Source organism: Podarcis tiliguerta (assembly GCF_965153285.1).
Source record: "Podarcis tiliguerta genome assembly, chromosome: 10".
Classification (NCBI taxonomy): Eukaryota; Metazoa; Chordata; class Lepidosauria; order Squamata; family Lacertidae; genus Podarcis; species Podarcis tiliguerta.
In genome coordinates, this window is record NC_139543.1 from 66,677,173 (window position 1) to 66,692,693 (window position 15,521).

The 15,521-nt window shown below is 46.0% G+C and overlaps 1 protein-coding gene across 4 annotated transcripts in view; it reads right to left on the reverse strand.

Annotated features, from left to right (window-relative positions):
* PLXNA4 (plexin A4) overlaps positions 1-15,521 on the reverse strand; it is a 618,767-nt gene that overhangs the window by 14,911 nt on the left and 588,335 nt on the right. For all 4 annotated transcript variants that reach the window (XM_083401717.1, XM_083401718.1, XM_083401719.1 and 1 more), the window contains 2 exons: positions 12,307-12,476; positions 6,775-6,987 (listed from right to left, as the gene is read on the reverse strand). In XM_083401717.1, coding sequence (XP_083257843.1) covers positions 6,775-6,987; positions 12,307-12,476 — 383 coding nt within the window. The remainder of the gene's footprint in view (positions 1-6,774; positions 6,988-12,306; positions 12,477-15,521) is intronic.

Here is a 15,521-nt window from a genome sequence, read left to right on the forward strand (position 1 = left end):
AAAGAGAAAGAGACTCATGCATTGTCCGTCAAGACCAGGACACTTTCAGAAGGACTGACGCACACTTGTCCCCAAAGCAGATGTTTCTCTTGCCAAATATGGGATATATGAACTCCTCCTTTCTTCCCTCTTCATATGGAAGTGTAAGCATCTCACTTTATACTGCTTTATATACGCTCTCAGAACAGATTCCCCTTTTCTCCCTAACTCGATGTTTCCCTCTGTCCCCTCTGTCCTCCACCTTTCCTGAGATAAATCCTTGCCCCTTCTTCTCTGGCCCATCACAATCTGTTCATGCATCTAATCTCACATATACTTTTCCTTCAAAGCATTTTTCAACATGTTTTTTCTTCTGGTAAGACATAGACAATTGCTTTCTTGTTTCTGCTTACTTTGTATTTTCCTAAGTTATTTGCAGTTGCGTTTTGACATTATCGTTGCAGCTGTAAATCACTGCCCGGAAAGTAGCAGGCGCATTTTTTATTATAAATAAATTTTTAAAATCTTATATCTTAGATTGCACAAACTCTAATCTGGAAGAATGAAACAAAGAAATATGCCACCTCATATTAAGTCAGGACATTGGTCCAGTTAACTCAATATTATCTACAGCAGGTAAATGTGGGACACGGGTGGCGCTGTGGTCTAAACCACTGAGCCTCTTGGGCTTGCCGAGTCGCCAGTGGGAGCTTTCCTGCCAAAGCTGAATGGAAGTGCAGGGGTGATTTTTGTCAAGATCACAATACAGAGGGGTGATCTCAACCTCTCTTCCCCATGTGCTAATAGTCCCAATGAAAAAAATAATCCCTACACCTGTACTTAGGGACGTGGGTGGCGCTGTGCATTAAAACCACAGAGCCTAGGACTTGCCGATCAGAAGGTCGGTGGTTCGAATCCCCGCAACGGCGTGAGCTCCCGTTGCTCAGTCCCTGCTCCTGCCCACCTAGCAGTTCGAAAGCACGTCAAAGTGCAAGTAGATAAATAGGTACCACTCTGGCAGGAAGGTAAACGGCGTTTCCGTGCACTGCTCTGGTTCGCCAGAAGCGGCCTAGTCATGCTGGCCACATGACCTATAAGCTGTACGCTGGTTCCCTCAGCCAATAAAGCGAGATGAGCGCCGCAACCCCGGAGTCGGTCACGGCTGGACCTAATTACCTTACACCTGTAATTAAGTATTTTTAAAAATCAATGACGTGATTGTTGGTAACACAGTAGGCATAATTTGTAATTAGGTCCTCAGCGTGTACGTGGAACTGGGCAAAAACGATGAGATCACCTCCATTTCCCAATCTTGTGGTGCTTCTCTGTGCGTCCCAAAAAAATGAGTGACAGATTAACGTTCTGGCTTCACTCTCCCTTCCTTGCGTACCTTCCTTTCACACTGTTTCTTGTTGCATGGAAATGCTTTATTGCTTGTGACAAATGCAATTAAGCTGCACTGATCAAGTTCTAAGTAGTGTTGCGGATTTGGCAGCCTGGAGAGGAACCAAAGGTCAGCTGCGGCCCCTTCTCTCTGAGCTCCGCCACACCACTGCATGTTAACAAGCCGGTCCCTCTTGGAACATCTGCTCTTCCCTAGGGCTCTGGGGTAGCTCATCAAACGCTGCCAAAGTCACAGGATTTGCCGACTCCAAAGAGGAGGCTTTGACACCAAAGGGGGCTTCAAAAGGAGAGGAAGAAGAAATGGGTCCAGTCCGGTGGCTCCAGGGCTAATTTGCACTGTCCTTCTCTGAAACCAAAGAGCCGAGGTCAGCCTTGGATCTTGGCTCCTCTGATCTCACTTCAGAGACAGAGAAAGGGACCTCAAGCGCCAAGAGACGCGATGAATAAAAGATGGCCAAAGGTATCCTTGACCTCTGTAGAATGTCTGCAGTTACAAAGTTGTGTCTGGGGTGGCACAAAAGTTTAGCGTGTGGGCAATCAGCTCCCATGTCCCTTAAGACACCTAAGTTTTCTATTATCCCATACAAACTTGTCTTTGGAAGGGAGGACCTTAACTTAATGGGAGGACACCCACCCACTGAGCATTGAAAGAATGCTGTCTGAAACCTTCAAGAGCCACAGTCAGTAACTTATTACCAGACTTAAAACCATGGAGAGACCTGGTCTGAATAGAGACATTGGATTCTTATCTCATTATACATGATATAGCTATTTTTAGCAATCTCACCCCTTGCTTTTTCCTGTAAGACCAATTGCAGTCGTTAACAGTAGTCAACAGGTTTACCACACCTATCAGCCAATCACCCCTTCCCACCACCCTTCTGAGTAATACCCCTCCCCACCCTCTCACTATATATAAGGGTCTGGTGACTTCTGTTTCAGTGTATCTGAAGAAGTGTGCATGCACACAAAAGCTCATACCAATAACAAACTTAGTTGGTCTCTAAGGTGCTAATGGAAGGATTTTGTTTGTTTGTTTCCACAAAAGGAAAAACAGCAATAACCATAAAAACCATCAACCACCACACATACAATATAAACCACAGTCACAATTGCTAAGATTGTTTGTTGCATAAAATAGAATAGCAGAAGATTCTCTAGTGGGTGGACCATACTGCACACGGTATCTCCTTGGGCCTCACCCTGCCCCAAAGAATAAGAGCTTTCAGTCATGGATCCAGAGATGAAAGGTTGTAGCTAGTGCTAGTCCTTCTCAGACTAGACCCATTGAAGTTGCAGGACATGACTGACTTTGGTACATCCAGAGTCTGCTCTGAGTAGAACTTGGCTGAATACAAACCAAAACATTCATATCAGGGGGAGGAAGCTCAAGACCCCCCAAGCTGCTGTATCTAGCTCTCAGGACTCTCTTTGCACTCCTCATTGGCCCTTCATTACATCCCTTCTCTGTTTATTTTGGCTGGATTGAATCCTGATGAATGCCTCTTGCTCATTTGGATGGAGCAGGCTGTGCATGAATGTACAGTGGTACCTCGGGTTACATACGCTTCAGGTTACAGACTCTGCTAACCCAGAAATAGTGCTTCACGTTAAGCACTTTGCTTCAGGATGAGAATAGAAATCGTGCTCTGGCGGTGCGGCAGCAGCAGGAGGCCCCATTAGCTAAAGTGGTGCTTCAGGTTAAGAACAGTTTCAGGTTAAGTACAGACCTCCGGAATGAATTAAGTACTTAACCTGAGGTACCACTGTATGTAGAAAGTGCTCAACTGTACAGAGGTGAGTACAGAGGTGAGCCCCGCAAGACGAATGCCTCGCAAGACGGAAAACCCGCAAGACGAAAGGGTTTTCCGTTTTCAGAGGTGCTTCGCAAGACGAATTTCCCTATGGGCTTGCTTCGCAAGACGAAAATGTCTTGCGATTCTTGCGATTTTTTTTCACTCCCCAACCCCTTTTTCTAAAGCGCTAAGCTGCTAATAGCCTTTTAGCAGCTAATCCGCTAATCCCTTAAGCCTTTAATAGCCGTTAATAGCCCTTAAACTGCTAATAGCGCTAATAGCGCTAATCCGCTGATGGGCTTGCTTCGCAAGACGAAAAAACCGCAAGACGAAAAGACTCGCGGAACGGATTCTTTTCGTCTTGCGAGGCACCACTGTATTGCATTAATTCCTCCACCCCCTTTGCCTCTGGCCTCACCTGCCACTGGTCTGTGGCTCAGAAGGTTGCCCAAAAGGGAACACAGGCAACCTGAAAAAAAGGTCCCCTGTGTCTGATTTAAATAAGCACAGCAAAGCAACCATATGACCTACTTATGGCTTGCCATGCTGAAGGGAATGTGCCTGAAGCTTCGTCCCAGAATATAGAACTAGAGAAATACTTAAGATGTGTTGCTGCTGCTGACCATTCCTATCCCGTTAGAATGCACTTTACATTTCGCTGCAGTTTTTCAAAAGAAAAATGCAAGCCTATTAGGCTCCACCGGCCTCTTTTGTCCCTGATTTTGCTGGCACAACCACTGCCCAAGGGGGAGGCCCTCGCAGGTTAAGTAGCAGGCGCTGCGCTGCTACCTTTGTCCGTTACAATACAAATTCTCAATTTCTCTCCTGTGTGCAGAAAGTGCTGCCTGCTCCTTTCCTGGGCGCAGGCAAACTCATTTGCCGGCGGGAGGAGGCCCAAGGCAGCTAAAGACTTCCATGTTGTAGTCAATATTAAAGGCAATTCTTCTCAGCCCAGCAGCCCCGCTGGGTTCCGATTTGACCAGATAATTATTTTTAGGAGCGGCCGGAGACCTCGGTTTCTGCAAAGGCAGTTTCTTAGCAACCAAGGGGCCTCTCTGGAGCTACCTTGCTTGATTATGGCCTAGTTTTCATACTGCACCCAAGTTTTTCTTCTTCTTCTTAACTACTAGAGGGAAACAAGCATAGGGAAAGAGGCAGAAGTGGTACACAGCTGAGTTTGCAAACTCAGGCTACATTCACCTGAACAAAGGCAAACAGCATATGTTACTTCTGCAGGGGTTACCTAGAACCGAAAGTATGTCACAGGTTTTTTTGTCGTTCCACAAGAGCAAATAATTGTCCTTAATAAACCTATCCAAGATACTTTTCATGGTGAGGGGTTTTTTGTGTGTGTGTGGTATCTATGTTTTGCTAGGGAAATTCTTGTCCTCCCCTCCCTTCGGAAACTTGGATTTGGATTTGATATCCCGCTTTATCACTACCCAAAGAAGTCTCAAAGTGGCTCACAATCTCCTTTCCCTTCCTCCCCCACAACAAACACTTTGTGAGGTGAGTGAGGCTGAGAGACTTCAGAGAAGTGTGACTGGCCCAAGGTCACCCAGCAGCTGCATGTGGAGGAGCGGAGAAGCGAACCGGGTTCACCAGATTACGAGTCTATCGCTCTTAACCACTACACCACACATACAAGAATTAACAAGCAGTTTATATTTTATAGTCTTTTGGATTCAGTCATCTGGTTGCAAGCAAAAATCAGCATCACATTTAGAGTTGGCTACTCTAAACCCTCCCCCTTCCGTCTCCAGCAACATCCTGGGCGCCCACAGGAAGTTCCGCCTCCTCTCTGCATTCTATGTTCTCTAATACGGACGGACCTCCTAGTTCTTGGGGAGGGAGGGTTCCCCACACTCTCTAATGACATCTCTGCTGGCTGTACCCTCCCTTCTGTTTCGCTTTCCATTATCTCATAACTAGGCAACTCCTGTCGAAGCTGCTCAGTGTCTGGGTTGCTCTCTACTCCTGAAACCGCTGGAAATGGGGGGGGGTCTCCTCCCTCCTCTTCAAAGAGGAGCTGATCTGCCTGAGAATGCATTCCCCAATCCTCTGATTCAGACCATTCCCTGACATAGCTTTTCCTCATCATGGAGTCAGTCCAGCCCCAGGATCACTTTGGTGGAGGAGACTAACCTGGCCCTCGCCTCCTGTGCTGGGAGCCTTGGCAGGACAGGAGAAGGAGGGTCTGAGTTTTCCTTCCATTTCTGAAGCAAAGCTGGTGGCAGAAGTGAGGCGAAGCAGACAGATGCCCATTGCCCTTTCCTCTCCTTAAGCACAGGGCACCACACCATTGCATCTGCTAAGAGCGGGAGCTGTGAGCTAGGAAATCCTTCATTCAATTCCACCTAATCTCAGGCATGAACCCACTAGATGGACTTAAGTACCCTCTCAGGCTTAGCCCCTCCTCCACAGCATGGGGGATAATAAATGATACCGGCCTATAACATTTGGGGCTGTTGCAAGGATTAGCAAGATAACTTATCTGGAGCACACCAAAGACTCAAAAGCATTATTACTGCCCAATGAAATCGTACAATGCTATTATAGCGTTCCGCTCTGCCCTGCAAATTTGCTGTGGGGAGGTGCCAGCTGATGTGTACATATGCTCTATCCACTACTTCTGATATATAAGGGCAGGGCTTTTCTGAAAGGAGAGTGAGGCGAAACTCTTGGCTGATAGCAACAGATCACTTTCCCTTCTTGCAATTTCCTGGGGCTGGGACTGTTGTACTCAATAGTCCTCTCCTCTATGAATTTGTCTAATCCTCTTTTAAAGCCGTCTAGGTTGGTGACCATCACTCCAGAGGAGCTAATAATAATAGCCCTGAGATGATGATGATGATGATGATGATGATAATAATAATAATTTACTATTTATACCCCACCCATCTGGCTAGGTTTCCCCAGCCACTCTGGGCAGCTCCCAACAGAATACTACTAATAAAAACGTGATAGAACATCAAACATTAAACATTCCCTAAACAGGGCTGCCTTCAGATGTCTTCTAAAAGACTGGTAGTTGTTTTTCTCTTTGACATCTGATGGGAGGGCGTTCCACAGGGCGGGTGCCACTACCGAGAAGGCCCTGTGCCTGGTTCCCTGTAACTTGGCTTCTCGCAGTGAGGGAACTGCCAGAAGGCCCTCAGAGCTGGACCTCAGTGCCCGGGCTGAATGATGGGGGTGGAGATGCTCCTTCAGATATACTGGGCTGAGGTCATTTAGGGCTTTAAAGCTCAGCACCAACACTTTGAATTGTGCTCAGAAACATACTGGGAGCCAATGTAGGTCTGTAAATTTATAACATCACCATCAACTGGGGCAACCCAGTCAGGTAGGCAGGGTACAAACAAACAAACAATGGTCATGTCCTTCAGAAACCATCTTAGCCAATGATCACCATGACATCACTGAATTCCGAAAATTAATTTATGCAGAAACATACGTTTTTCTAACTGAACCTATTACTAACCCCTTACAGAGCAGGGGGTTGGACTAGATGACCTTGAGGGGTCTTCTTCCAGCTCTACAATTCTATGACCGTACAGCCCTGAGTTCTAGTGTTGCAAGAAAGGGTGGGACATACCTTTCCACCCAGTTCTTGTAGCTGGGGATATCCTTGGCGTAGAGGAGCTTATTCGAGGGGGAATCCTTGCCCAAACGGTGCTCTGAGGTTGAACAGGAGTCCATGAAGGTTTGTGCTACCACCGAGAGGCAAGCGTCGGTGATGCTGTTCTTGTGGATGTCGAAGACAAACTGCGGGTTCTTGATCATGTTCACCCAAAACCTTAGCGGCAAGCTTCGGGAAAGAAAGAGGGAAGGAAGGAAGGAAGGAAGAGGAATTCGCTTACTTCCAGCTGTATACGTTCACCTTGTAAAACACTTTCGAGTGTTAACAAAAAGTCTTCAGCCAACGGAATTGCAACCTTTTGCTTTAATTAGAAATTCAAACTTCTTACAAAGAACTGTTGCAGCTTAAACTGCTGGCAGGAAGTCTGAATCCCTTCAGAGGATAGAGGTATCTAGTCTCTGATTATTCTCCTTATTCTCTTACTTGAGGCTTATCCACAATTCCTCTTCCCCTGATGTTCCCCACTTGTTCCCAAGAGTTTTCCTTGGGGAAGGAGTGGGGCAAGGGGAAAACTGCTCGGATCCATGCCCAGAAAGCCCAGGTCAAGAGGAAAACCACATGGACCCATGCTTTCTAGCACGGGACAAGTGAAGGTGTAGACGAACCTTATGTTAATCTACCAGAACCACACTTGAAAGCCTCATGATGACCTCATTCACTTGCATTGTGACCTCATTCACTTGCAAGAATGGCCTGTCAGTTCCTCCGGTGTTCTGGAAGGTTACATCACTGCTCCCGCTCTGAAAAAGAGTCCCGGAGCTGTGCTACTACACCACTGCTCCCAGCTTAGGCACAACCATACATTATAAGCACAAGCCATGGGGTTCCCAGTCTCATATTGTCCTCTTAAGGCAAATGCATGGGGAGATTTGTAAATAGAGATACTACAAATGGGAGGGACAGTGGAGGAGTGAGGGGTGGATTTGCAGCCCTGAAGTGGCCTCTCCAGGGTGCAAGCCTGGGCAGTGTGTATGGAGGTCCTGGACTGCCCAGACAACAAGACCCTGCTCTCAGCCTTGCTGATGTGGTCCAAAGGAAAAGAAAGGGATATATTTGGCACCAAGGTAAAGGGAGCACTGACCATTAGGTTCACTCGTGACCGACTCTGGGGTTGCGGCACTCATCTCGCTTTATTGGCTGAGCTTCTGGGTCATGTGGCCAGCATGACTAAGCCGCTTCTGGCGAACCAGAGCAGCACATGGAAACGCCGTTCACCTTCCCGCCAGAGTGGTACCTATTGATCTACTTGCACTTTGACGTGCTTTCGAACTGCTAGGTTGGCAGGAGCAGGGACAGAGCAATGGGAGCTCACCCCGTTGCGGGGATTCGAACTGCTAACCTTCTGATTGGCAAGTCCTAGGCTCTGTGGTTTAACCCACAGCGCCACCCGCATCCCATTGGCACCAACCTGATGGATATTAATGGTGGGCTGTTAAGCAGAGTCTCCTTGGCTGGTCTGAAAGATGCTCCTTCACAAGCCATTCAAGGCTTTGAAGATGATCAACACCAGCATTTTTAGTTAGCCCAGAAATGGACTATCAGCTAGTGAAATTCTTTAAGAGGTTACCATTTCCCTAGCCCAGATTTCACCATTCTGGTATTCTCCAAATGCCCTGGACAACAATTCCCATCAGTTCCAATCCGCCTTAACTGGTCCAAGGTGCTCTGTGGCATGGAAGCCACTTGTGCATGACTGGCAGAGTGCACTAGTGAGCAGACATGGGGAATACTGCATGAGTAAATTGAAAATTGGGATACAACATTAACCCTGCTATGGGATCCTTGCAAATGACCACAGTGTCTGGAGACAGGCAGTCAGGTCATGCATCCATAGCAGTGGTCAGAAAAGATATGACCTCTGGACGGAGCACAGAAAGAAGAACTGGGCGCTTTCATCTGCCCCAGCTGCAAGAAAACATGTTTCTCCTGTAGGGATCTCTGCAGTCATAGCAAGCGCTCTAACTCTGCAATGGCTTGACTTTACCCTCCAATGGTACACCCTTCCAACAGAAGCCAGCTAGGACATTTTCTGGATGAACAGTTGCCTGTCAGACTTCGCACCTACAGAACATTTTGTTGCAAGTTCTTAGCTCAGCAGCAAGCAAGCAAGTATAAAAATGCATTGAAAGCCCATATTTTGAGGAAGCACGTTTAGAAATGTGCATTTAGATGCGCATTCAAATGCTAAAACAGCTCGTTGTCTGGCTGTAATGGGATAATCCCCATGTATGCAGCCCTGAGCTGCCGTGAAACGAGATGCTGATGATAATTATATCAGAGTAATATTGAATTACATAACAAGAACAATGGCGCTGCTCCTTTGCCAGCCTTGTAGTCAATGCACCCCATTTGAAGCTAAACAGGAATGATGACTGCTTCGAAATTTCTTCCTGTTCCAGTATGCTACAACAGCAGCAAGAATACTTATCACGAAGTATTGGAAGACACAAGAATTACCCACTCTGAAAGAATGGCAGATGAAGGTGATGGACTATATGGAATTGGCGGAAATGACCGGCAGAATCCGAGACCAGGGAGAAGAGTCAGTGGAAGAAGATTGGAAGAAATTTAAAGACTATTTACAGAAACACTGTAAAATTAATGAATGTTAGAATGATGCTGGATTGAAGTTAAGTGGGATTTTTTAGCAGCAATGTTAAGGAATATGTAAAAATGGATTGTTAACAGGTGATAATTTAAAGCTATAATATATTAAGATAAAAGATTAAGATAAAATTAAAGAGGGAAAGGATTTGCTGAATTAACCAATTGAACTGGAATGCAAGAAAGGGAGGTGTGAGGAGGTCAGGGAAATAAGTAAAGGAAAGATAAGATATGGAAAGACTGATTTGTTTTTAACTGTTTTTATTTTGTATTTTATTTTTATTTTTATTTTTATTGTTCTTTATTCTTTTTAATTTTTGTAATATGTTGAAAATTTTAATAAATATCTATTAAAAACCCCCACAAAATTTCTTCCTGTTCCAAACCTGTCCAGCTACCTTCAAAGGTCCCACGTCCTCCATATGTAAGAACCGTGTTTGATACATGATCCATGAACTGCGAGATAACACGATTCTTTCCCTAACAAAATCCTGGCTATTTCTGTCGATTGCACTTGAATCCTGACTTATTACCGAATCTTCCTCGAGTCGAGGGACTTCTCCCAGCATCTGGTAGCAGAAGATATGTAGAGCAGTGGCTTGGAAGAATGAAGCCAGGGGAAGCCAACTTGGAATCATTTGAATCTGACTGAGAAGAGATCATTTTTTCCCTCGATTCTCAAGCCGCCGCCCCCCCTTCCACCCACCTCTTCTCTCCCCCCCGCCCCCCCTTAAATAAACCTCCTGCTCATTTAGTCTGAGTGGCTTCAATCAGACTTAGATTAGTGCCACAGATGATGTTAATAATATGCTAATGTTTCATTAGCTGAAAGCTTCTTTGGTTGCCTGGAGTTTCTCTTGTTTATTTATTTATTTTTGTGTGTACAATGCCGACAGCCTGCCAGTCAGCATGGAGGAGATGCTTCAGAGCGCCTCTGGCTCACTCGCCTGCATCTCAAGACGTGCCAGCGTCTTTCGGATTGTTGCAGAGAAGGTTGCGACACTTCCTAGCAGACTGGCACAGTGAGAAAGGGAGCCTCCCTCTCTGCTGATCTTTGCGTGTGGCTCCTGTTCCATGGAAAGCCACTTCCGCCCAACAGAGGAGGTGGGGTTGTGGGCTTCACGGCCCCCACACGATTGGGGGGATTCCCGGCCGCATCACACCCTGGCCAGCCAATCGGCTGGCTCTGGGGGTGTGGCCTGCCCTATTTAAGGCAGGACGTGGCTGGGGATTTCCCTCTTTGCTGCCTGCCAGCTGTTCCGGTTTTTCCCACCCTCTAAGTTCCTTGACCTTGCTATGGACCTTGGTTGCTATGGACCTTGGTTGGTCGCTGTTGAGGGGCCTGGTAGGAATCTTTCCACTTGGCAAATTGGTTTTCGCCTACCTCGTAGCAAATCGTCACAACTTTCTTGGTATTGGCGGTTAGGCATTGGTATTGTTCTGTAGATGGAAGAGGGGAGGTAGCGCCATCACCTGCCCCACATATTGAAGGGTAGTCCATTAAAGGATTCTGGGGAGCGTGGCCCTGTCCGAAGCCTGGGGAGGTGAGGGCCTAAGGCACACCCCCAATTGGTGACCCCAGGGGAGTTCCTAGTTGATGTGCATCAAGCCCTCCCCCTACTGGTGGTTAACCCTTCCCGGACTTTAAGTAGATGGGCTGAAGTTGGATATAGTTGGTTAGGACCAATGCCTAAGCCAATACCGCTCATCACCTGTAACCAATAAAGTTGGTTACAGGTGATGTAACCAAATGGCCTTATTTAGCCCATTGACCTTAATAATTGTGTCATTATTTCCACTGGGGGGGGGGGACTTGCCATGCAATATAGCAGCAGCCTAGAGCTGGGGTCCCCAAAGAGGCAGCTGGGGGCTCCATCAGACACCCTTCTTGGTGCTAACCATGCCCCCTTGCATATCACATTTTAAAAACAACAACTGAGGGGGTTTCTTGGGTGGCATTCAACCAACTTGTTCTTTAGGGAGGGAGTGGGGCACATATGTGGAGTGATGGGGAAGCCTTGTGTCCAGATCAAGGGAAGTGATAGTACCATTCTATTCTGCCTTGGTCAGACCCCACCTGTTATGTACTGAGTTGAATAGAATCCAAAAGGCAGCAGTCTGATTGGTCCTAGAACAATAGGGTCCAGAATGCAGCAGTCTGATTGGTCCACTGGAGCCACCCAATCCAGCTCCAGGTGGAAGTGAATCCGCAACCTGATTGACCTACAGGTGAATCCCGGAAATAGCCAATCACATGGGGCCCATTGCGTAAATAATGTATATAAAGCAGACATTCTGGGGGAACTTCCATTCCTCCTCACCACTATGAGCTGAATAAAGAGCATGAAATCTACTCTCAACTCTGAGTATATTTCACCACCTGAAAACACTGTGTTCAGTTCTGGGTGGCACAATTTAAGAAGGATATTGACAAGCTGGAAGGTGTGCAGAGGAGGGCAACCAAGATGAGCAAGGGTCTGGAAACCAAGCCTGATGAGGAACGGTTGAAGGAGTTGGGGATGTTTAGCCTGGAGAACAGGCGACTTAGAGGAGACAGAGTAGCCATCTTCAGATATCTCAAGGGCTGTCACATGGAAGAGGGAACAAGCTTGTTTTCTCCTGCTCTGGAAGGTAGGAGCTGAACCAGTGGATTCAAGTTACAAGAAAGGAGATTCTGAATAAACATTAGGAAGAGCTTTTTGATGGTAAGAACTGTTCAACAGTGGAACGGATGGTTCTCCTTCATTGGAGGCTTTGCAGTAGAGGTTGGATGTCCAGCTGTTAGAGGTTATTTAGCTCTGACCCCTGCATTGCAAGCGGTTGGAATAGATGACCATTGGGGTCCATTCCCACCCTATGACTCTATGACGATGTTCCACTCACCAGTTGCTTTTCCAAGTGTGCCGCACGTGAGGATCGTGGATATTGTGCTTCTCTGCTTGCTCGTCCAAGAAGTCGAACATGTATTTGATGGCCAGGGGCAGGGCACTCCCACGATGCGCTGTGCTGAAGATGGTCTCAAAGAGGTCATCCACAAACTTCTGTAAAGTGCCCTGGTAGGAGGAGAGCAAAAGGAGGAGGAAGAAGAGTAGACAAAGAGTTTGTATTTGATATCCCGCTTTATCACTACCCGAAGGAGTCTCAAAGTGGCTAACAATCTCCTTTCCCTTCCTCCCCCAAAACAAACACTCTGTGAGGTGAGTGGGGCTTCAAAGAAGTGTGAATGGCCCAAGGTCACCCAGCAGCTGCATGTGGAGGAGCAGGGAAGCGAACCCGGTTCACCAGATTACGAGTCCACAGCTCTTAACCACTACACCACACTGGCTCTCAGTGTGGTGTTGCGGGTGGTAAGCAGGCCCATCACTGGAGGACAAAAGGCTTCTAAATCAATGTGTGAATAGGCTAGGTCTATGACATCACTTCAAATGTCACAAAATGTTTTCACTCCGGAATGCACAACTGCCAAAGTTGTCGGATTCCTCGTTGTGCAGCATTCCAGCCTGTGGAACTGATTCTTGCTACACGTCTCCCAAACCAGTGAAATGATCTAGGAAGATAAGAGTTGTAGAGTTGGAAGGGACCCTGACGACCATCTAGTCCAACCCTCTGCAGTGCAGGAATGTGCAGGTGTCCATTACAGGGATCAAACTTTCAACCTTGAAATTATCAGCACTACACACTAACCAGCTGAGCTAGACAATTGGGTGAGTAGTACACATTGTAGGCTTTGTTTGTGTTTTTCAAAACTGGGTCCCTTTCTTGTCCATGAAGGCTTATCAAAATCTTTGCCCCATCTGTGGCTAGAATTGTCAACTGTTTAAAGGCTTTGATCTGGTATTATTATTATTATTATTATTATTATTATTATTATTATTATTTCCATCTGACTGGGTTGCCCCAGCCACTCTGGGTGGCTTCCAACATAGATAATAACATAATAAAACATTAAACATTTTTAAAAACTTCCCTATAGGGGGCTGCCTTCAGATGTCTTCTAAAGGTTGTAGAGTTAGTTATCTCCTTGACATATGACGGGAGGGCATTCCACCATTCACCATTCGCTTTTTGCTCAAATAAGTTTACATAAATTTGCATGTTGCCCAGATAACAAGGGTCTCATTTTGAGAGTCAAATTAGAGGTGATGGGGACAGCAAGATCCATTTATTACATGTTTGCCCCATTTGCTTATGAGGTGAGGGAATAATAATAATAATAATAATAATAATATTTTTTATTTATATCCCGCCTTTCCCGGTTCAGAAAACTGGGCTCAGGGCAGCTAACAACAAATTTAAAACACTTAGTTGATGCAACAAAAACAGCATAAAATACAGTATAAAACATGAATAACAATAAATTCAGAATTCAAAAAACAATTTAGGGGGGAAATCCATCCAATAAACATTAGATGATCACCAGGGCTAGCTGGCTAAATTAGTCCTATTTGGGCCAGCGAGGAGACCAGGGTAGAATTAGCTGTGGGATCCCAGAGTGGGTAATCTTCATAAAAAGGGGAGGGGGAGGGAAGGAAGGGGAATAAAAGATCAGGCTAAGTTCAAATTGAAAGCCAGGCGGAATAGCTCTGTCTTACAGGCCCTGCGGAAGGAAATCCTGCAGGACCCTGGTCTCATGGGACAGAGCATTCCACCAGGTCGGAGCCATCACTGAGAAGGCCCTGGTGGAGGATAATTTGACTTCCTTAGGAGTGGGAGGGTTAAGCAAATTCAATGGCTACTAGCCAGAATGGTTATGTTTAACCATGCATGAGAAGAACTAATTTCTTTGGTCTGTCCTGGGTTTTACAACGTTCCACTGGATGTCCGCAAGTAGGCTGAGTTCAGCTTCCTTCACCCGCCTGCTCCTCTTGATGCAAAATTTAGACGGTGCCACCCCCTAACCTCCACCCCTAAGCTTGCCTCACGACGATCCGTTTTCCTTTCCTAACACAGCGCCCCTTCTGCCTGCCCTGCTTCCGCGCAGCGCTGCAAAGTTGTCGGCAAAACCAATTCTGTGTAAATAACAAAGTGCCGGCGCTGAGCGACAAGGAGGTGTCGCCACGCGGAAGGCATCAAGTGTTAAAGCACCGTCCGTGGCATTCTCGGGCTGAAAGTCAACTGCAGAGAGTTATAGAGCTGTCAGGCAAATCATCTCCCATGAAAGGCTGAGCGCGGTGACAGATTGAGTGCTCACCGCCGGCTCGTTCGCCTGCCTGCACCTTCGCACAGGCCAGGCACCTTGGCGGAGAGGCTGTTTCCCCTGTCAACCAGTCTGCTGGAGAACTCTCTCCATCTCTCTCCTCCTTTGCTAAACGCTCCTCCTGATCAACCCGCCCTAAACATTAGAGGAGGGAGAGAATGGTTATTGCGCTCCAGACAACAGGATGCATTATGAGGGTGCTCCTCAAACAGACTTCAGCTTGTTCAGGGTCACAGAGACTCCTGGAAGATGGGGATTCTGTGCAGCACACAGTAAAATGACTCAGGGGGTTAATAATATAAACACTAAAAAAACCTATAATATTAACTTGTAAGATATGGATTTGTTGGGGTTTTATAGTTGTTGCTTTTTTAGTTTTTCGAATGTTGGTTTCTGTGTATTGTTATTTTTCGATATTTTGTGTGTTGTTGCTGTTGTGTGGAAAATACTAATAAAATTATATATATATATATATATATATATATATATATATATATATTACTCAGGAGGAGCTTTCCAGAACCGGAGGACATTTGCCCGACACCCTTGACATATCCATTCTTTGCCTGGATTTTAGCACTTTCTTTCTTTCTTTTTTTATATATAAATCTTTATTGTTTTAAAATGCTATCATACAACCAAGGTAAGTATAACAGAATTAAGTACAAAAAGAAGGGGGGAAAGATTCATCATGACAAAAAAGGCAAGAAAAGATTTAAGAAGACAAATTTTAAAAAAGGAAAAGAGAAATGAAAAAGAAAGACCAACTGTTTATCCTACATCATGTCTTACCCAACAAAGTTTTCCTTATGAACCTTCCAATCGTTCTCATTATACTTTTTCTCTTGTCGTGATTTTATCGCACAGTTTCATTTTATATCTTTTTTCATGCGTTCTGCTA